The sequence below is a fragment of the Narcine bancroftii genome, chromosome 6 (assembly GCF_036971445.1).
Source record: "Narcine bancroftii isolate sNarBan1 chromosome 6, sNarBan1.hap1, whole genome shotgun sequence".
Taxonomy (NCBI): domain Eukaryota; kingdom Metazoa; phylum Chordata; class Chondrichthyes; order Torpediniformes; family Narcinidae; genus Narcine; species Narcine bancroftii.
Window position 1 is genome coordinate 62,124,467 of NC_091474.1, and position 21,198 is coordinate 62,145,664.

Sequence of the window (21,198 nt, forward strand, 5' to 3'; positions counted from 1 at the left end):
CTTGAAAGAACCTCTCACTGGAGACAGATCATGCCCTGCACTGGTTAACAGGGCATTCCTGCACATCCTGTACTTTTGTTTTATTCTTGCACTACCTGCTGCACGTGTTGACTTGCCTGGATAGCACGCAAAACAATGATTTTCACTATATCTTGGAACACATGACCACAAACAATTCAATTCAAAAGAGAAGGGTTGGCTTGAGAAGGGTGCCAGAGGAATCTAAAGGAATTCAAGAAGAACTCCCTTTACACAGAGGGTGGGAATAAGGAAGGAGTAACCAGGAAAAGACACAAGGAGCCAGGATTTGGAGACATAAGCCGACAGTTAAATGAGGATCGGAGGTGGAAGACTTGAAGAGAGCACAAGCATGGCATGCGTGAATTGCCCGTGAACTTACAAATATAGAACACAGAACAATACAGTCCACGTCTCTGGGTTGAACATGATATCCACACCAAACTAAAACTCAGCTACTTCCATATAATAGATATCACTTCATTTATGTGTCTATTAAACGCAACTATTGCGTCTCCGCCACTGCTCCAGGCAGACCTTTCCAGGGACCTACCACCCACCCTCTGTGTACAAAACATCCCTTTTAAACCCCTGTGCGCCCAACTCACCTTGAACATTTTCTCCAGAGTGAGAAGAGAATTCCGACTGTCTCCCTTATCATCGCTGCCCATCCTGACTTTATAAACTTCTGTTAGGTTCCCCCCCACCCCAGCCTCCTACACTCCAGAGAAAACTATCCATTTGTCCATACTCTCCCCTAACTCACATCCTCCAAACAAGGCAACATCTGGTAAACCTCTTTTATCCTTTCCCAAGTCTTCCTGTAATGGGGTGACCAGAATTGCACACATTATTCCAAGTGTAGCCCTACCAATGTCTTTACTGCCTTATTTTTGTACTCAATGCTCCACCTGATGAAGCAAAGCATGCGATACATCTCCTGTACCACCCTATCCACTTACGGGGCCATTATCAATGATCCCCTTGCACATCAATATTTTTAAGAGCCCTGCCATTCACTGTATACATTCCCTTTTCATTTGACCTCCTAAAGTGCAAAACCTTACATCTGTCTGGATTAAACTATTCCATTTCTGTATCCAATCTCTACCCTGCTATATTCTTTACTAACCTTCCACACTGTTCACAACTCACCCACCCACCTGCTTCTTCATCTATGTCTATCACAGAACTTATTTCCAAACCACAAGAGCAAATGTTTGGCCCAGCAGTAAAATTTGACTGAATCGGCAATGTCTTTAGTGAAAGAGTCTAAAACTTCCTGATTCACTGATACATAGAAGTTTCACTGATACCAGTGTGGGTGGGGCTGCAACTCGTGGCGAGAGTTATTCGCAATTTGTGAGGGTGATTCCAGACTGAAAATTCCAGCTGGCAGTGATTTCCAACAGGTATGGCCTCATTTACGTGGAAAGCAGGGTTGACCTCATTGTGATTCCCTACAGTTATGAAGGAGTTTGATGAGATGGAGATAACATTCCTACGATTAGTGGGCGTAAATATGAGAAAACCAACTGGGAATTCAAGAGAAACTTCGCTGCAGGGAGTTGGAAGAACTGGGAATTCACGATCACTTGGAGCAGCTGAAGTGAAAGGGATAGAGGGAATTTAAGGATGTGAATAGGGAATAGAAGGTAACACTGCGACAGAGATGAAAAATGCAATCTGTGAATGCTGTAACTTCAGTGCACACTGTTTGGGAAATATGGCTTATTTTTATCTCATTTTAAAATATCAATAATATGCATGTTCAGAAAAGATACACTGGAAATAGTAATCAATCAGTATGTGCCTTCCATACATTCCTTGTGTCATCAATCAGCACAACGGGAAAGGTACTCATTGCATGAGACTAAAGGTGGATGAGGGAGAGGCAGAGGGGTGGGTCAGAGAAGAGGACCAGAGGAAAGAGGAGGAAGAGGAGAAGTGGAAGGGGTTAGTCAGGAGTAGGTGAAAAGATTGAAGCACAGGAGTGGTGTGGAGATGGAGAGTGAAGCCAGGCGATATTTGTGTCAGTGGGAGGGGCAAGCCAGAGGATCACTGTGTTAACAGAGGTTAGTGCAAAGGAAGGGGAATAGCTCATCCGGAAGGAGTGTTGAGACCCTTATGACGTGTCGAGGATCATAGGGTAGGTATAGAGAAATGAAGGATGTGTCGTAGGATGGAGGGAGGTGTTGAGGGATGCATGTCAAGGAATGGACGTAATGAAGGACGAAGTGTCAAGATGGGGGGGGCTGCTGGTGGATGGGGGGGCTGCTGGTGGATGGGGGGGCTGCTGGTGGATGGGGGGGCTGCTGGTGGATGGGGGGGCTGCTGGTGGATGGGGGGGCTGCTGGTGGATGGGGGGGCTGCTGGTGGATGGGGGGGCTGCTGGTGGATGGGGGGGCTGCTGGTGGATGGGGGGGCTGCTGGTGGATGGGGGGGCTGCTGGTGGATGGGGGGGCTGCTGGTGGATGGGGGGGCTGCTGGTGGATGGGGGGGCTGCTGGTGGATGGGGGGGCTGCTGGTGGATGGGGGGGCTGCTGGTGGATGGGGGGGCTGCTGGTGGATGGGGGGGCTGCTGGTGGATGGGGGGGCTGCTGGTGGATGGGGGGGCTGCTGGTGGATGGGGGGGCTGCTGGTGGATGGGGGGGCTGCTGGTGGATGGGGGGGGCTGCTGGTGGATGGGGGGGCTGCTGGTGGATGGGGGGGCTGCTGGTGGATGGGGGGGCTGCTGGTGGATGGGGGGGCTGCTGGTGGATGGGGGGGCTGCTGGTGGATGGGGGGGCTGCTGGTGGATGGGGGGGCTGCTGGTGGATGGGGGGGCTGCTGGTGGATGGGGGGGCTGCTGGTGGATGGGGGGGCTGCTGGTGGATGGGGGGGCTGCTGGTGGATGGGGGGGCTGCTGGTGGATGGGGGGGCTGCTGGTGGATGGGGGGGCTGCTGGTGGATGGGGGGGCTGCTGGTGGATGGGGGGGCTGCTGGTGGATGGGGGGGCTGCTGGTGGATGGGGGGGCTGCTGGTGGATGGGGGGGCTGCTGGTGGATGGGGGGGCTGCTGGTGGATGGGGGGGCTGCTGGTGGATGGGGGGGCTGCTGGTGGATAGGGGGGGCTGCTGGTGGATGGGGGGCTGCTGGTGGATGGGGGGGCTGCTGGTGGATGGGGGGGGCTGCTGGTGGATGGGGGGGGCTGCTGGTGGATGGGGGGGCTGCTGGTGGATGGGGGGGCTGCTGGTGGATGGGGGGGCTGCTGGTGGATGGGGGGGCTGCTGGTGGATGGGGGGGCTGCTGGTGGATGGGGGGGCTGCTGGTGGATGGGGGGGGCTGCTGGTGGATGGGGGGGTTGCTGGTGGATGGGGGGGCTGCTGGTGGATGGGGGGGCTGCTGGTGGATGGGGGGGCTGCTGGTGGATGGGGGGGCTGCTGGTGGATGGGGGGGCTGCTGGTGGATGGGGGGGCTGCTGGTGGATGGGGGGGCTGCTGGTGGATGGGGGGCTGCTGGTGGATGGGGGGCTGCTGGTGGATGGGGGGGGCTGCTGGTGGATGGGGGGGCTGCTGGTGGATGGGGGGGCTGCTGGTGGATGGGGGGGCTGCTGGTGGATGGGGGGGCTGCTGGTGGATGGGGGGGCTGCTGGTGGATGGGGGGCTGCTGGTGGATGGGGGGGCTGCTGGTGGATGGGGGGGCTGCTGGTGGATGGGGGGGCTGCTGGTGGATGGGGGGCTGCTGGTGGATGGGGGGCTGCTGGTGGATGGGGGGGCTGCTGGTGGATGGGGGGGCTGCTGGTGGATGGGGGGGCTGCTGGTGGATGGGGGGGCTGCTGGTGGATGGGGGGGCTGCTGGTGGATGGGGGGGCTGCTGGTGGCTGGGGGGGCTGCTGGTGGATGGGGGGGCTGCTGGTGGATGGGGGGGCTGCTGGTGGATGGGGGCGGGGGCTGCTGGTGGATGGGGGGGGCTGCTGGTGGATGGGGGGGCTGCTGGTGGATGGGGGGGCTGCTGGTGGATGGGGGGGCTGCTGGTGGATGGGGGGGCTGCTGGTGGATGGGGGGGCTGCTGGTGGATGGGGGGGCTGCTGGTGGATGGGGGGGCTGCTGGTGGATGGGGGGGCTGCTGGTGGATGGGGGGGCTGCTGGTGGATGGGGGGGGCTGCTGGTGGATGGGGGGGCTGCTGGTGGATGGGGGGGCTGCTGGTGGATGGGGGGGCTGCTGGTGGATGGGGGGGCTGCTGGTGGATGGGGGGGCTGCTGGTGGATGGGGGGGCTGCTGGTGGATGGGGGGGCTGCTGGTGGATGGGGGGCTGCTGGTGGATGGGGGGGCTGCTGGTGGATGGGGGGGCTGCTGGTGGATGGGGGGGCTGCTGGTGGATGGGGGGGGGCTGCTGGTGGATGGGGGGGGCTGCTGGTGGATGGGGGGGGCTGCTGGTGGATGGGGGGGGGCTGCTGGTGGATGGGGGGGGCTGCTGGTGGATGGGGGGGGGCTGCTGGTGGATGGGGGGGGCTGCTGGTGGATGGAGGGGGCTGCTGGTGGATGGAGGGGGCTGCTGGTGGATGGAGGGGGGCTGCTGGTGGATGGAGGGGGCTGCTGGTGGATGGGAGGGGGCTGCTGGTGGATGGAGGGGGCTGCTGGTGGATGGAGGGGGCTGCTGGTGGATGGAGGGGGCTGCTGGTGGATGGAGGGGGCTGCTGGTGGATGGAGGGGGCTGCTGGTGGATGGAGGGGGCTGCTGGTGGATGGAGGGGGCTGCTGGTGGATGGAGGGGGCTGCTGGTGGATGGAGGGGGCTGCTGGTGGATGGAGGGGGCTGCTGGTGGATGGAGGGGGCTGCTGGTGGATGGAGGGGGCTGCTGGTGGATGGAGGGGGCTGCTGGTGGATGGAGGGGGCTGCTGGTGGATGGAGGGGGCTGCTGGTGGATGGAGGGGGCTGCTGGTGGATGGAGGGGGCTGCTGGTGGATGGAGGGGGGCTGCTGGTGGATGGAGGGGGCTGCTGGTGGATGGAGGGGGCTGCTGGTGGATGGAGGGGGCTGCTGGTGGATGGAGGGGGCTGCTGGTGGATGGAGGGGGCTGCTGGTGGATGGAGGGGGCTGCTGGTGGATGGAGGGGGCTGCTGGTGGATGGAGGGGGCTGCTGGTGGATGGAGGGGGCTGCTGGTGGATGGAGGGGGCTGCTGGTGGATGGAGGGGGCTGCTGGTGGATGGAGGGGGCTGCTGGTGGATGGAGGGGGCTGCTGGTGGATGGAGGGGGCTGCTGGTGGATGGAGGGGGCTGCTGGTGGATGGAGGGGGCTGCTGGTGGATGGAGGGGGCTGCTGGTGGATGGAGGGGGCTGCTGGTGGATGGAGGGGGCTGCTGGTGGATGGAGGGGGCTGCTGGTGGATGGAGGGGGCTGCTGGTGGATGGAGGGGGCTGCTGGTGGATGGAGGGGGCTGCTGGTGGATGGAGGGGGCTGCTGGTGGATGGAGGGGGCTGCTGGTGGATGGAGGGGGCTGCTGGTGGATGGAGGGGGCTGCTGTGGATGGAGGGGGCTGCTGGTGGATGGAGGGGGCTGCTGGTGGATGGAGGGGGCTGCTGGTGGATGGAGGGGGCTGCTGGTGGATGGAGGGGGCTGCTGGTGGATGGAGGGGGCTGCTGGTGGATGGAGGGGGCTGCTGGTGGATGGAGGGGGCTGCTGGTGGATGGAGGGGGGCTGCTGGTGGATGGAGGGGGCTGCTGGTGGATGGAGGGGGCTGCTGGTGGATGGAGGGGGCTGCTGGTGGATGGAGGGGGCTGCTGGTGGATGGAGGGGGCTGCTGGTGGATGGAGGGGGCTGCTGGTGGATGGAGGGGGCTGCTGGTGGATGGAGGGGGCTGCTGGTGGATGGAGGGGGCTGCTGGTGGATGGAGGGGGCTGCTGGTGGATGGAGGGGGCTGCTGGTGGATGGAGGGGGCTGCTGGTGGATGGAGGGGGCTGCTGGTGGATGGAGGGGCTGCTGGTGGATGGAGGGGGCTGCTGGTGGATGGAGGGGGGCTGCTGGTGGATGGAGGGGGCTGCTGGTGGATGGAGGGGGCTGCTGGTGGATGGAGGGGGCTGCTGGTGGATGGAGGGGGGCTGCTGGTGGATGGGGGGGCTGCTGGTGGATGGGGGGGCTGCTGGTGGCTGGGGGGGCTGCTGGTGGCTGGGGGGGCTGCTGGTGGATGGGGGGGCTGCTGGTGGATGGGGGGCTGCTGGTGGATGGGGGGGGCTGCTGGTGGATGGGGGGGATGCTGGTGGATGGGGGGCTGCTGGTGGATGGGGGGGCTGCTGGTGGATGGGGGGGCTGCTGGTGGATGGGGGGGCTGCTGGTGGATGGGGGGGGCTGCTGGTGGATGGGGGGGGCTGCTGGTGGATGGGGGGGCTGCTGGTGGATGGGGGGGCTGCTGGTGGATGGGGGGGCTGCTGGTGGATGGGGGGGGCTGCTGGTGGATGGGGGGGGCTGCTGGTGGATGGGGGGGCTGCTGGTGGATGGGGGGGCTGCTGGTGGATGGGGGGGCTGCTGGTGGATGGGGGGCTGCTGGTGGATGGGGGGGCTGCTGGTGGATGGGGGGGGCTGCTGGTGGATGGGGGGGCTGCTGGTGGATGGGGAGGGGCTGCTGGTGGATGGGGGGGGCTGCTGGTGGATGGGGGGGGGCTGCTGGTGGATGGGGGGGCTGCTGGTGGATGGGGGGGGGCTGCTGGTGATGGGGGGGGCTGCTGGTGGATGGGGGGGGCTGCTGGTGGATGGAGGGGGCTGCTGGTGGATGGAGGGGGCTGCTGGTGGATGGAGGGGGCTGCTGGTGGATGGAGGGGGCTGCTGGTGGATGGAGGGGCTGCTGGTGGATGGAGGGGGCTGCTGGTGGATGGAGGGGGCTGCTGGTGGATGGAGGGGGCTGCTGGTGGATGGAGGGGGCTGCTGGTGGATGGAGGGGGCTGCTGGTGGATGGAGGGGGCTGCTGGTGGATGGAGGGGGCTGCTGGTGGATGGAGGGGGCTGCTGGTGGATGGAGGGGGCTGCTGGTGGATGGAGGGGGCTGCTGGTGGATGGAGGGGGCTGCTGGTGGATGGAGGGGGCTGCTGGTGGATGGAGGGGGCTGCTGGTGGATGGAGGGGGGCTGCTGGTGGATGGAGGGGGCTGCTGGTGGATGGAGGGGGCTGCTGGTGGATGGAGGGGGCTGCTGGTGGATGGAGGGGCTGCTGGTGGATGGAGGGGGCTGCTGGTGGATGGAGGGGGCTGCTGGTGGATGGAGGGGGCTGCTGGTGGATGGAGGGGGCTGCTGGTGGATGGAGGGGGCTGCTGGTGGATGGAGGGGGCTGCTGGTGGATGGAGGGGGCTGCTGGTGGATGGAGGGGGCTGCTGGTGGATGGAGGGGGCTGCTGGTGGATGGAGGGGGCTGCTGGTGGATGGAGGGGGCTGCTGGTGGATGGAGGGGGCTGCTGGTGGATGGAGGGGGCTGCTGGTGGATGGAGGGGGCTGCTGGTGGATGGAGGGGGCTGCTGGTGGATGGAGGGGGCTGCTGGTGGATGGAGGGGGCTGCTGGTGGATGGAGGGGGCTGCTGGTGGATGGAGGGGGCTGCTGGTGGATGGAGGGGGCTGCTGGTGGATGGAGGGGGCTGCTGGTGGATGGAGGGGGCTGCTGGTGGATGGAGGGGGCTGCTGGTGGATGGAGGGGGCTGCTGGTGGATGGAGGGGGCTGCTGGTGGATGGAGGGGGCTGCTGGTGGATGGAGGGGGCTGCTGGTGGATGGAGGGGGCTGCTGGTGGATGGAGGGGGCTGCTGGTGGATGGAGGGGGCCTGCTGGTGGATGGAGGGGGCTGCTGGTGGATGGAGGGGGCTGCTGGTGGATGGAGGGGGCTGCTGGTGGATGGAGGGGGCTGCTGGTGGATGGAGGGGGCTGCTGGTGGATGGAGGGGGCTGCTGGTGGATGGAGGGGGCTGCTGGTGGATGGAGGGGGCTGCTGGTGGATGGAGGGGGCTGCTGGTGGATGGAGGGGGCTGCTGGTGGATGGAGGGGGCTGCTGGTGGATGGAGGGGGCTGCTGGTGGATGGAGGGGGCTGCTGGTGGATGGAGGGGGCTGCTGGTGGATGGAGGGGGCTGCTGGTGGATGGAGGGGGCTGCTGGTGGATGGAGGGGGCTGCTGGTGGATGGAGGGGGCTGCTGGTGGATGGAGGGGGCTGCTGGTGGATGGAGGGGGCTGCTGGTGGATGGAGGGGGCTGCTGGTGGATGGAGGGGGCTGCTGGTGGATGGAGGGGGCTGCTGGTGGATGGAGGGGGCTGCTGGTGGATGGAGGGGGCTGCTGGTGGATGGAGGGGGCTGCTGGTGGATGGAGGGGGCTGCTGGTGGATGGAGGGGGCTGCTGGTGGATGGAGGGGGCTGCTGGTGGATGGAGGGGGCTGCTGGTGGATGGAGGGGCTGCTGGTGGATGGAGGGGGCTGCTGGTGGATGGAGGGGGCTGCTGGTGGATGGAGGGGGCTGCTGGTGGATGGAGGGGGCTGCTGGTGGATGGAGGGGGCTGCTGGTGGATGGAGGGGGCTGCTGGTGGATGGAGGGGGCTGCTGGTGGATGGAGGGGGCTGCTGGTGGATGGAGGGGGCTGCTGGTGGATGGAGGGGGCTGCTGGTGGATGGAGGGGGCTGCTGGTGGATGGAGGGGGCTGCTGGTGGATGGAGGGGGCTGCTGGTGGATGGAGGGGGCTGCTGGTGGATGGAGGGGGCTGCTGGTGGATGGAGGGGGCTGCTGGTGGATGGAGGGGGGCTGCTGGTGGATGGAGGGGGCTGCTGGTGGATGGAGGGGGCTGCTGGTGGATGGAGGGGGCTGCTGGTGGATGGAGGGGGCTGCTGGTGGATGGAGGGGGCTGCTGGTGGATGGAGGGGGCTGCTGGTGGATGGAGGGGCTGCTGGTGGATGGAGGGGGCTGCTGGTGGATGGAGGGGGCTGCTGGTGGATGGAGGGGGCTGCTGGTGGATGGAGGGGGCTGCTGGTGGATGGAGGGGGGCTGCTGGTGGATGGAGGGGGCTGCTGGTGGATGGAGGGGGCTGCTGGTGGATGGAGGGGGCTGCTGGTGGATGGAGGGGGCTGCTGGTGGATGGAGGGGGCTGCTGGTGGATGGAGGGGGCTGCTGGTGGATGGAGGGGGCTGCTGGTGGATGGAGGGGGCTGCTGGTGGATGGAGGGGGCTGCTGGTGGATGGAGGGGGCTGCTGGTGGATGGAGGGGGCTGCTGGTGGATGGAGGGGGCTGCTGGTGGATGGAGGGGGGCTGCTGGTGGATGGAGGGGGCTGCTGGTGGATGGAGGGGGCTGCTGGTGGATGGAGGGGGCTGCTGGTGGATGGAGGGGGCTGCTGGTGGATGGAGGGGGCTGCTGGTGGATGGAGGGGGCTGCTGGTGGATGGAGGGGGCTGCTGGTGGATGGAGGGGGCTGCTGGTGGATGGAGGGGGCTGCTGGTGGATGGAGGGGGCTGCTGGTGGATGGAGGGGGCTGCTGGTGGATGGAGGGGGCTGCTGGTGGATGGAGGGGGCTGCTGGTGGATGGAGGGGGCTGCTGGTGGATGGAGGGGGCTGCTGGTGGATGGAGGGGGCTGCTGGTGGATGGAGGGGGCTGCTGGTGGATGGAGGGGGCTGCTGGTGGATGGAGGGGGCTGCTGGTGGATGGAGGGGGCTGCTGGTGGATGGAGGGGGCTGCTGGTGGATGGAGGGGGCTGCTGGTGGATGGAGGGGGCTGCTGGTGGATGGAGGGGGCTGCTGGTGGATGGAGGGGGCTGCTGGTGGATGGAGGGGGCTGCTGGTGGATGGAGGGGGCTGCTGGTGGATGGAGGGGGCTGCTGGTGGATGGAGGGGGCTGCTGGTGGATGGAGGGGGCTGCTGGTGGATGGAGGGGGCTGCTGGTGGATGGAGGGGGCTGCTGGTGGATGGAGGGGGCTGCTGGTGGATGGAGGGGGCTGCTGGTGATGGAGGGGGCTGCTGGTGGATGGAGGGGCTGCTGGTGGATGGAGGGGGCTGCTGGGTGGATGGAGGGGGCTGCTGGTGGATGGAGGGGGCTGCTGGTGGATGGAGGGGGCTGCTGGTGGATGGAGGGGGCTGCTGGTGGATGGAGGGGGCTGCTGGTGGATGGAGGGGGCTGCTGGTGGATGGAGGGGGCTGCTGGTGGATGGAGGGGGCTGCTGGTGGATGGAGGGGGCTGCTGGTGGATGGAGGGGGCTGCTGGTGGATGGAGGGGGCTGCTGGTGGATGGAGGGGGCTGCTGGTGGATGGAGGGGGCTGCTGGTGGATGGAGGGGGCTGCTGGTGGATGGAGGGGGCTGCTGGTGGATGGAGGGGGGCTGCTGGTGGATGGAGGGGGCTGCTGGTGGATGGAGGGGTGTTGGTGGATGGAGGGGATAGACGGGTGCTAGCAAATGGAGGGGGGTAGAGGGATTGAGGGATGGATGGGGTGCTGGCAGATGGGGGAGTAGAGGGATTGAGGGATAGATGGGGTGCTGGCTGATGGAGGAGTGTTGTGGGATGGTCCTGGTGAATGGAGGGGGTGTTGAGGGAAGGAAGGAGTCATGGGATCGAGGGAGTTGAGAGATGGAGAGGGTGCTGGCAGTTCAAAGGGGATTGAGGGATGGAGGGGATCGAGGGACGGAAGGGGGGAAGAGGGACGAAGGGGGGAAGAGGGACCGAAGGGGGGAAGAGGGACCGAAGGGGGGAAGAGGGACCGAAGGGGGGAAGAGGGACCGAAGGGGGGAAGAGGGACCGAAGGGGGAAGAGGGACCGAAGGGGGGAAGAGGGACCGAAGGGGGGAAGAGGGACCGAAGGGGGAAGAGGGACCGAAGGGGGGAAGAGGGACCGAAGGGGGGAAGAGGGACCGAAGGGGGGAAGAGGGACGGAAGGGGGGAAGAGGGACCGAAGGGGGGAAGAGGGACCGAAGGGGGGAAGAGGGGACCGAAGGGGGGAAGAGGGACGGAAGGGGGGAAGAGGGACCGAAGGGGGGAAGAGGGACCGAAGGGGGGAAGAGGGACCGAAGGGGGGAAGAGGGACCGAAGGGGGGAAGAGGGACCGAAGGGGGGAAGAGGGACCGAAGGGGGGAAGAGGGACCGAAGGGGGGAAGAGGGACCGAAGGGGGGAAGAGGGACCGAAGGGGGGAAGAGGGACCGAAGGGGGGAAGAGGGACCGAAGGGGGGAAGAGGGACCGAAGGGGGGAAGAGGGACCGAAGGGGGGAAGAGGGACCGAAGGGGGGAAGAGGGACCGAAGGGGGGAAGAGGGACCGAAGGGGGGAAGAGGGACCGAAGGGGGAAGAGGGACCGAAGGGGGAAGAGGGACCGAAGGGGGGAAGAGGGACCGAAGGGGGGAAGAGGGACCGAAGGGGGGAAGAGGGACCGAAGGGGGGAAGAGGGACCGAAGGGGGGAAGAGGGACCGAAGGGGGGAAGAGGGACCGAAGGGGGGAAGAGGGACCGAAGGGGGGAAGAGGGACCGAAGGGGGGAAGAGGGACCGAAGGGGGGAAGAGGGACCGAAGGGGGGAAGAGGGACCGAAGGGGGGAAGAGGGACCGAAGGGGGGAAGAGGGACCGAAGGGGGGAAGAGGGACCGAAGGGGGGAAGAGGGACCGAAGGGGGGAAGAGGGACCGAAGGGGGGAAGAGGGACCGAAGGGGGGAAGAGGGACCGAAGGGGGGAAGAGGGACCGAAGGGGGGAAGAGGGACCGAAGGGGGGAAGAGGGACCGAAGGGGGGAAGAGGGACCGAAGGGGGGAAGAGGGACCGAAGGGGGGAAGAGGGACCGAAGGGGGGAAGAGGGACCGAAGGGGGGAAGAGGGACCGAAGGGGGGAAGAGGGACCGAAGGGGGGAAGAGGGACCGAAGGGGGGAAGAGGGACCGAAGGGGGGAAGAGGGACCGAAGGGGGGAAGAGGGACCGAAGGGGGGAAGAGGGACCGAAGGGGGGAAGAGGGACCGAAGGGGGGAAGAGGGACCGAAGGGGGGAAGAGGGACGAAGGGGGGCAGTGGGACCGAAGGGGGGCAGTGGGACCGAAGGGGGGCAGTGGGACCGAAGGGGGCAGTGGGACCGAAGGGGGGCAGTGGGACCGAAGGGGGGCAGTGGGACCGAAGGGGGGCAGTGGGACCGAAGGGGGGCAGTGGGACCGAAGGGGGGCAGTGGGACCGAAGGGGGGCAGTGGGACCGAAGGGGGGCAGTGGGACCGAAGGGGGGCAGTGGGACCGAAGGGGGGCAGTGGGACCGAAGGGGGGCAGTGGGACCGAAGGGGGGCAGTGGGACCGAAGGGGGGCAGTGGGACCGAAGGGGGGCAGTGGGACCGAAGGGGGGCAGAAGGATAGACGGGGCAGAGGGATGGGGGGTTAGTGGGGTGGGGGAGGGTAGAGGGATGAAGTGGGTGTCAAAGTTGGGGGCCAAACATTTATGGCGGAGATGGAGAACTTGGGTCTGAGGTGGTTGGTCGTGGATGACCTGACTGAATGGAACCGGGTCTCCGGCAACAATGTCCACCCCGATTCCTTTTTATTTCTTCCGTCGTGGTCCTCTGCAGTGTTACGTTCGGACCATCTGCATGTGTGATGCCTTCAAACTTCACCCTAACCGAGGGGTGTTGGAATAAATATGAACTCATGCAAAAGTCGGCAAACAGGATCCAGATTCAAGAACCAACAAACAACACCCAACTTCGGAAACTGGTGGACAAACCAAGTACATTTGTTTGCAGATAAACGTCTGCACCGTCCACAAGGTGTTCATGCTCAGCGCCGAAGCGCCGCCAGGTGTAACCGAGTCCTGGAGCCCGGAGTATGGAGCCCGCAGCCCCCGTCCCACGGAGCCCGCAGCCCGCGCCCACCTTGGTCAGTAACTTACCTTCGGCCGCTTCCACTCGAAGTTCACCGGCGGTTTCTCGTTGAAGAAGAGCGTCGATTCGTCAGCTGGGAACTCCGGGTCCTCGTACAGGACGCCTTCCCTCAGGCACTGGTTCTGCAGCTCCTGGTAAGTGGGTTTCCTGGCCTTGATCCCCAGCGACCCTCGGTCTTTCACCGCCCTCTTCTTCTGGGAGCCCCCGCTCGCCGAGGTGAACACATAAGGCATGTCTGGAGCGCTGCGAGCGAGCCGACCTGATCAGGGTGTCCGTCCGTCAGCTCACCTGCCGCTGCAAGACTTCGCCTCCTTGCCGGCGGCTCCTCCCTGTCCTTGCACATCCCCGCCTCTCTCCATTTCTCCTCCTCCACGTTGTCGTGTCAGCCGGAAACCTGACACTCCCCGCCCAACGTTTAATCCCTGCACTCCTCCCCCACCCCCCCCCCCCCAACTTCGCTCAGACTCCAGAGTCACCTCCCCCCCCCCCCACCCCCCGAGGATTAGAGCTCATTAACCATCACGCTGCACCTCCAGACTTCACTTTTGAGGTTCCTGCCTTGGGACACTCAAGAGACTGGAATCTGGAGCAATCTCTTGTTCATCGAGTCCAGTAGCATCACGGGCAGAAAAAGAATCATCAACGTTTGAGACAGGAACTGTTGGGTATAGCCCTTAACTCACCCCACAGATGCACACAACATTCAAGACACTCACCACAAAGGTATCAGACATGTATCAAGGTTTCATGGGTTTGTCACTGCACCGCGGCCAGTGCCCAGGCTGTTTCCTTCCCTTGACTTTTCCTGGTTGGGATGGGATGGAACTGCCCCCCGCTCCCCCACCGATTGAGGGACAGATAGGGGAGGTAGGACGGTGAGGCGCAATGATCCACACTATAATCGTGCTCCGATGAAATTTAATTATGGTTGCCAAATTTTAAAAAAAGTGATTTTCTCCAGGGGAACACAGCTTTCTATTTCTGGATTCCAGCGAGTAATGCTCAGGCTGGAGTTGTATTTCTGGTAACCGCTATGCACTTCCTGGCCACTGCCAATGGGAACATTACGAATTGGATTTGAAAGTTATTGTAAATCTTATGGCCATTATGTTTTCCAACAGGAACAACTCTGGATCCCGTGGGAATTCTTTACCTATAATTCTTTCTAGGATTTGGCCTAGTTCCACCCAGAAGGGTCTCGCCTTGGTACATGTTCAGGTTGCGTGCACAAAGGTTCCTGTCTCAATGCCACATCTAAAGCATGGTCTGACAATTCTGGTTTTAATCTGTTCAGTGTTCGTGGCGTCAGGTACATCTGGTGCAGAAAGTTGTATTGTACCAGCCTGTACCACGTATTAATGATTGCAGTCATACTGACCCGACGTAAGTCGGACCACCACCACTAACCGACCCACCTCTGCCTGCTTTAGGTCCTTCCACTTGGAGCAAAAAATACATTACCAAGATGAACTTCCATGTGTACCCCCTTCAAATCATGGCCTCAATGTCACATTGGTTGGGCCACAGTTGGACTTAATTTGTCCTGTAGAAAAGATATTATCTGAAGGTAGCAGTGGAACATCTTATTTGATAAATTATACTTATGCCTGAGTTGTTCAAACGACATTAGCTGCCCCTGCTCGTAACAGTCCTCTACGCACATGATGCCATTGCGACGCCAGGTATCCAGGATCTTGTTACCCACTGTCAATGGTATTAATCTCTTTGGAAACAGGGTGTTTTTGGGGACAGCCCAACTATGATTCCTCGATATTGGTTAATTTTATTCCAAATGGAGATCATTTGTTTTAGTACAGGGGTGTCTGCTTTAATTGTATTAAACTTTTTCTTACAAACAAAATCAAAACAGTCCCTCCCTTCCTCCCCCTTTCCATACATGTGAATCCAAACACCATCTTTTAAATATATAGAATACAATCAGGGAAACCATGTTTACATATATATAATAGTTGCATTTATAATCCTTTTTTTAATTACTGAATTTGGGCCCATGGTAACAGGCCATTTCGGCCCACATGTCTCTACTGCCCAATTGCACCCAATTAACCTACGATCCCCAGTACGTTTTGAAAGGTGGGAGGAAACTGGAGCCCCCGGGAAAAACCCACATAGACACAGGGAGAACGTACAAACTCCTTACAGACAGCACAGGGTTCAAACCCTGGTCCTGATCACTGGTGCTGAAACAGTGGTGTGCTAACTGTGCCGCCCTAGAGATTCAAGATTCCTTCAATGTTATATACACAAGATCTGGTTTCCTTTGCTTTTCCCGGTAAAGGCACACAAAGAGGCACCACTGTGAAAACGAGAGAGAGAACCAAGGCTTCCTGCACTCCTATAACCTCTGTAGCCTCGTGGCCTCCAGTTGTCTGGAGTTGTACTGGTCTAGATTCCTTCCCCACTGTCTGAATTCTGAGATTTCCTGTTTCAGGCTCATTCTGCTTCTTCCTTGAAGAAGGGCTCAGGCCCAAAACGTCGGCAATGTATCTTTGTCTCCTATGGACATTGAAAGACCAGCTGAGTTCCTCCAGCATTTCAGTGTTTTTAAGACAATCACAGCGTCTGCAAGGGTTCATCTTTCGCTCAGCCTCAAGGCATCCAAATGAATGACTTAAGTGAACAAAGAGAAGTTGGAGAGACTTAATGTCAGGCTATGTCCATGGAGGGAATGTTTTGGGTTGGGACGCTTTATCAGGGGGAGGGGGGCAAACAAAAAAGTGGGAAATGTGAGAGGTTAGAGAGGGACCAGGGGGACTGAGCAGAAGGTGGGAGGGATGGTTATTTATAACAAGTAAAAACACACAGAAATGCTGGAGAAACTCAGCGTCCATAGGAGACAGAGATATATCGCCGATGTTTCGGTCCTGAGCCCGTCTTCAAAGAAGAAGCAGAATGATCCAGAAGTAGGAAATCTCAGAAAGTCTCAGATTTCAGACAGTGCTGGCTGGGGGAGGAATCCAGACCAACAAAAGGTGGCAATTGGATATGGTAAGGGACGAGGTAAGAATTTATCATGTCTGTGCGAAAGGAGATAGGGAAGAGAGTGACAGAGCTGTGGGAAGGCAAATGGGGGAAGAAATGAGGGGGAGGTTAACGAAAGCCAGAGAAGTCTATACTCAGTTGGAGGGTGCCCAGTCGGAATTTACAGGTAGTCTCAGTCTGGCTGTGCATGAGACCATGCACAGACGTGTCAGCAAGGGCATGGGATGGAAAATAGAAATGTTATGGATGGTCTCAGTCCAGCTCATTCTGCTTCTTTCCTGAAGAAGGCCTCAGGCCCGAAATGTTGGCAATCTATCTTTGTCTCCTATGGACACTGAAAAGACCAGCTGAGTTCCTCCAGCATTTTGGTGTGTTTTTACTACAATCAGAGTCTTCTGCAAACTTTCGTGTTTCACATGGTTATTTATAACTCCTTTTCCCACTACTATTATAAAGACGTCATTCTGCTTTAATCATTTTAAAAATTATTTAATATATTTTTAATGAATGGATTCATATTTCATTTAACGCAAATTCAATGGAAAATGCAATGTCTGAGGGTGGCAGGATAGGGGTGGCATAGTTGACATAGTGGTTAATGCAACGACTTTACAGCGCCAGAGATCGGGACCAGGTTTGAATCTCACGCTGTCCGTAAGGAGTTTGTACGTTCTCCCTGTGTCTGTGTGGGTTTTCCTCCAGGAGCTCTGGTTCCCTCCCACCCTTTAAAATGTACTGGGGATAGAGGTTAATTGGGTGTAAATTGGGCAGCACAGACTTGTGGTCCAAAATGGCCTGTTACTGTACTGTAACTGAGCCTGCAATTTATGTATATGATCACAGCTTTAAGGCCACAGGAAATCCAGATATGATTCAGCGAAAGGGTGTTGTATGAAAAGGGGCTGGATCATACTTTATTGACAACTTGAAATACTATCGAGTTAAAAACTAGTTAAACTGGACAAACACAGCAAATTCCATGAGGTCAGGGAGTGTCTCACTTGTACATTTCTGTGAAACTGCTGCAGTCCCATCCACCCAAAACTATTCTTTCCTCTTGGCTGTTACAATGAGCACATATTGGATGAAGGACACGGATCCTGAGAAGAGTGATGTGTCTGCACAACCAAAATGTTAGACTTTTTTTGCTTTAACTGAAACTGTGAATTTTGATTTATCCATTATTTAATTTTCTGTCTTAGCATTTGTGGTATTTATGTTTTATGGGTGAAGTTGCTGCATCTAATGCACCTGCCTCACTGCAGCAAATAAGAATCTGCACATTGTACGTCCGTGAATGGCAGTCGCCTCACATTCCACATTGAACATTGAAACTTGTGTAAAGACCAAATTACACATGTATCTGGTCAAGGAGTTGCTAAAACTAATTGCAATTGGAACAAAGGAAACAGCAGTTATTTAATACCACTCAATTCTACAAACATTTTTGTGCAATAATCCAGAATATTAAAAAAAAGAGAGTACTGCAATCTTCAGCAAACCAAGCGATAACGAAGGGACTCCAGTCAGGCAGCTCATGGCTAGATATGGTCAGTCAATGTGTCGAGTCGGGACTCTTTATCAAGACTCTATATTTCAGTCATTCCCTTTAGTATTATTGGTTGAAAGCTAATCACAGTCTTAGAGTTTAGAGAGAACAATCCTGATTTTTATCTGTGGGTTCTTTTAGATCCACTGCAAAGATTAATAGAAGCTTGCTTTGTCTTCATGTTCAAAGGCAAGCTACTCTGGCAGTGCACTATTCCCTCAATACTGCTTTCATTTCAGCTGGCAACCTGAGTGGCAAAGCTCCACGCCCTTATTTAAACTTTACGTCCCCAGTGAGACACACTCTGAATCATCGGTGGAATTGCCACTGGATCATATATCAATGCTCCCAATCAAAATTTCTGCAAGCCCATCCCTTGGGTCCTCCTTGTTTCTGACATACCAATCATCGTGGAGAACATCAATAAGCTCGACCTGAATGATATTCAACACAAAAATGGGAAACTATGTGTAATCTCATGATTTTTGGTTGCACTGGTTGCTTTCCTGCTCTGAGTTGGAGTGTTGGTCCAGGCCCCCCTCTGGACCATCTGAGCAAATGACATGATGAAAGGAGTTTGTCATATATATAAGTACACACGTGAAATTCTCGTTAATTGCAGCTGCAGAAGTTATGTAAAAGATGCAAATGAACATTAAGTATAAATGAAATTCGCTTGAGAGAAAAAAATAAATATTCACAGTGGTGTTAAAAATGTGCTGTTCAATAGTGCAGGTGGATCATCAGTGGGCTTGCAACAGTGTTAAGGTTCAGGTGATAGAAAGATGTTCAAGAGCCTGATAGCTGTTGGATAAAATCTGCGCTTGAACCTGAAGGTGGCCAGACTGTATCTTCTCCCTGAAGGTAGTAGCCTTCAGAGATTGTGACCAGGATGCAGGGGGTTCTTTCTGATGTTGGTTGCCTTCTGGAGGCAGCATCTCATGCAGATACCTACAACAGATGGGAGGTCGATGGCCATGATGGACTGTTAACGTTCGGTGGCCTTCTAGGCCTTCGAATGACCAAGCAAGCAAATGATGCAAGACTTTCCACAGGCAGATACCTTTATCACAGAGTGTACAAAAAGTAGGTTCTAGTCACTCTTCAAAAGTAAAAACACAAAAGTCTGCAGGCACCAGGGTTGAAGTTAAAAAATGTCAGCAGATGCCTGAACAAAAGGTAAGAGGGGAGTAGAAAAAATGTCAACAGCTGTGCCTTCCATCCTGTATCCACCTATTACCTTCTGCCTTTGCAACCACATTCCTCCCCCCGCCCCTCCTCCCTTACCTCTTGTTCAGACACCTGCTGATATATTTCCGTACCTTGATAAAGGGCTCAAGCCCGAAATGTTGGTTCTATATTTTCTATCTTCGCTACATAAAGGACACGGTTTGACCAGCTGAGTTTCTCCAGCTTTGTGTTTTTACTCCAGTCACCCTTCCCCTTGCCTCAACCTGTGTCCACTGAGATGTTAAACCCAAGCTACCTCTGCCCATCAGATGGCACCATAACACTTACTTCTTTCTTTTTAAAAATATTTTTATTGAGTTTAACAAAAATCCTTCACACAATGTGAGCTAATGATAACATAAATCAAATCCTATCATATACATATCACATATCCACGTAAATTAGAGCATAACCATAATTATTACATTAACATTTCATTGAGAGCATGAAATTCTGAAATTATAATAATTAAACAATTAAATCATAACCCATACTATGTCCAAAATATTATACTGAATAGAAAAATTATACAAATAATACACATAAAATTCCTTTATATAAGAGATTTTATACTTCTTTGATGTGATGATCTGGATCTGTGATCTGTAGTTAAACCTCCTTTTACTTAATAATAATTTTTTTAAGGAAGAACATGGGACTTTTTTATGTTCAGGCCAATACGATCCTTCAAACAGCATCGTGGTAATTCAATTTCTCGGCCCTTCAGCTGAACTGAGAAAGAGGGAAATGAAGAGGGTCAGTCGGCAGTGGGTGAAACAAAGGGAATTTCTCCAATAGAGTGAAATAATATGACCATTAAGATCAATTGAAGCTTCGATTCACCCTTTCAGATAAATCCCCCTTGTTCAACCCATAGCGCCCCTTCACCTTGTCCACTTCTGAAGCTAACTGACTTCCCTCTCTTTCCCAGTTTTGTTGAAGGATCCCGGATCGGAAACCTTTGCTCTTTCTCTGACCACTGATGCTGCCTGACATGTTTTTTTCCCCTATGTTTTGTTTATATGAGAGGCACAGCTGGCATAGCGCTTAGCTCAGCGCTGTTACAGTGCCATTGATGGGGACCAGGGTTCGAGCCCCATGCTGTCTGTAAGGAGTTTGTATGTTCTCCCCGTGGGTTTCCCCTGGGGGCTCCAGTTTCCTCCCACCTTTGGAAGTGTACCGGAGGTTGTAGGCCAAGTGGGCTCGTCAGACAAAACGGCCTGTTAAATTTAATTTTTTTTTAATTAAAAACTCCTGATGCTTGAATCTAGTGCAAGGAATAAGAATCAGGTGGCACTAGGTGGGTCAGCCAGCATCTCTCTCACTTCATCCATGGAAGGAAATCTGAATCTCAAAAAAATGACTCGTAACCTGTGACACCGACTGGGTCCCTCCAGCTTCACATTGTTTTCCATTTTTATTTCAGATTTCCAGCATCTACAGTTTCCTTTTTGATGTCCATCAAGATGACCTGATCATTATTGCACTTGTATTTTTGGAGTTTGCAACAAGCAAATAGGCTGGCATGAATCCATACCTTATTGGATTTGGAGCATTTTGGAAGCACATGAGGGTGGGAAAGGTACGAGTAGGTTTAATGGGTTGGCACAATATTGTGGGCTGATGGGCCTGTAGGGCCTGTACTGCACTGGATTATTCTGTGTTCTAATACAAATACATATTCTTTCCTGTCAAGGCAGTTTAAGGTCTATTTGAATGTAATCAAAGTGGTTTGTTTATCATGGACAGCCCAATCGTTAATAATTAACTCAGCAGGGAAAAGATCACTTTATAAGAAATGTGCACAGAATAGCCAAAAGCAACGGTCAAAGTTTCAGAAACGGTAAGTGACTTCCTAATCATAAAACTAATAGGATTTAATTTTTTTCCTCAGGTTAAGGGGTGGCTCTGTTCTAAACAGGGCCTCTAACATCCAGTGGGACACATTGATTAGATTAAGGGGTAGTTTTTACAATGGCAGGTGGGCGAGATGCGGCCCCTCCACTGAGAAGAATCTGCTCCCTTCGGCCTTGATCAGAGAGGATGGGGTGGAGAGGTGAACTGCCAGTCTTGAAAATGGTTTTTCACTTTGGAGTGAGCAGCTGTCAACTAGGGAGGGGGTGTCGGGCAGCAGGGAGAGAGGGAAAAGAAGGTTAGCATAGTGGTTAGCACAACACTTTTACAGCTCCAGTGACTGGGACCGGGGTTGGAATCCCACACTGTCTGTAAAGAGTTTGTTCTCCCTGTGCCTGCATCCTCCCACTGTTTGAAATTGTGCAGCCTGGACTCATGGGCCAAAATGGCCCGTTTCCATGCTGTATGTCTACATTTATAAAGTGTATAAATTTCTGTTTCAGTATTTTTATTACATTTTATAATAATGATACAACAAGTAGAAGTCATATTTATCTAAATATAGAAATTATATGAAAAAGGAAATATATAAGAAAAGCTGTTACATATAAACTAGATATAACAATCAAACAAAAAAAAGGAAATAATCAAGTCATCATTTAATCAGTCATAACATGTGACTGATTGAAAAAGATTTTAAAAAGAGTAAATTGATACTATACTACAAATACTACCCT

At 56.7% G+C, this 21,198-nt stretch overlaps 2 protein-coding genes across 3 annotated transcripts in view; one reads left to right on the plus strand and one right to left on the minus strand.

Annotated features, from left to right (window-relative positions):
* The window catches only part of capn9 (calpain 9), an 80,082-nt gene extending 66,914 nt beyond the window's left edge, over window positions 1–13,168 (minus strand). Inside the window, exon 1 of the mRNA XM_069885047.1 lies at window positions 12,834–13,168. Coding sequence (XP_069741148.1) covers window positions 12,834–13,058 — 225 coding nt within the window. The 5' untranslated portion in view covers window positions 13,059–13,168. The remainder of the gene's footprint in view (window positions 1–12,833) is intronic.
* A 7,194-nt stretch (window positions 13,169–20,362) lies between these two features.
* agt (angiotensinogen) overlaps window positions 20,363–21,198 on the plus strand; it is a 31,372-nt gene continuing 30,536 nt past the window's right edge. Inside the window, exon 1 of one of the 2 annotated variants that reach the window (XM_069885049.1) lies at window positions 20,363–20,450. The gene's annotated coding sequence lies outside the window, so the exon portion shown is untranslated. The remainder of the gene's footprint in view (window positions 20,451–21,198) is intronic. The other variant, XM_069885050.1, reaches the window with a different exon arrangement.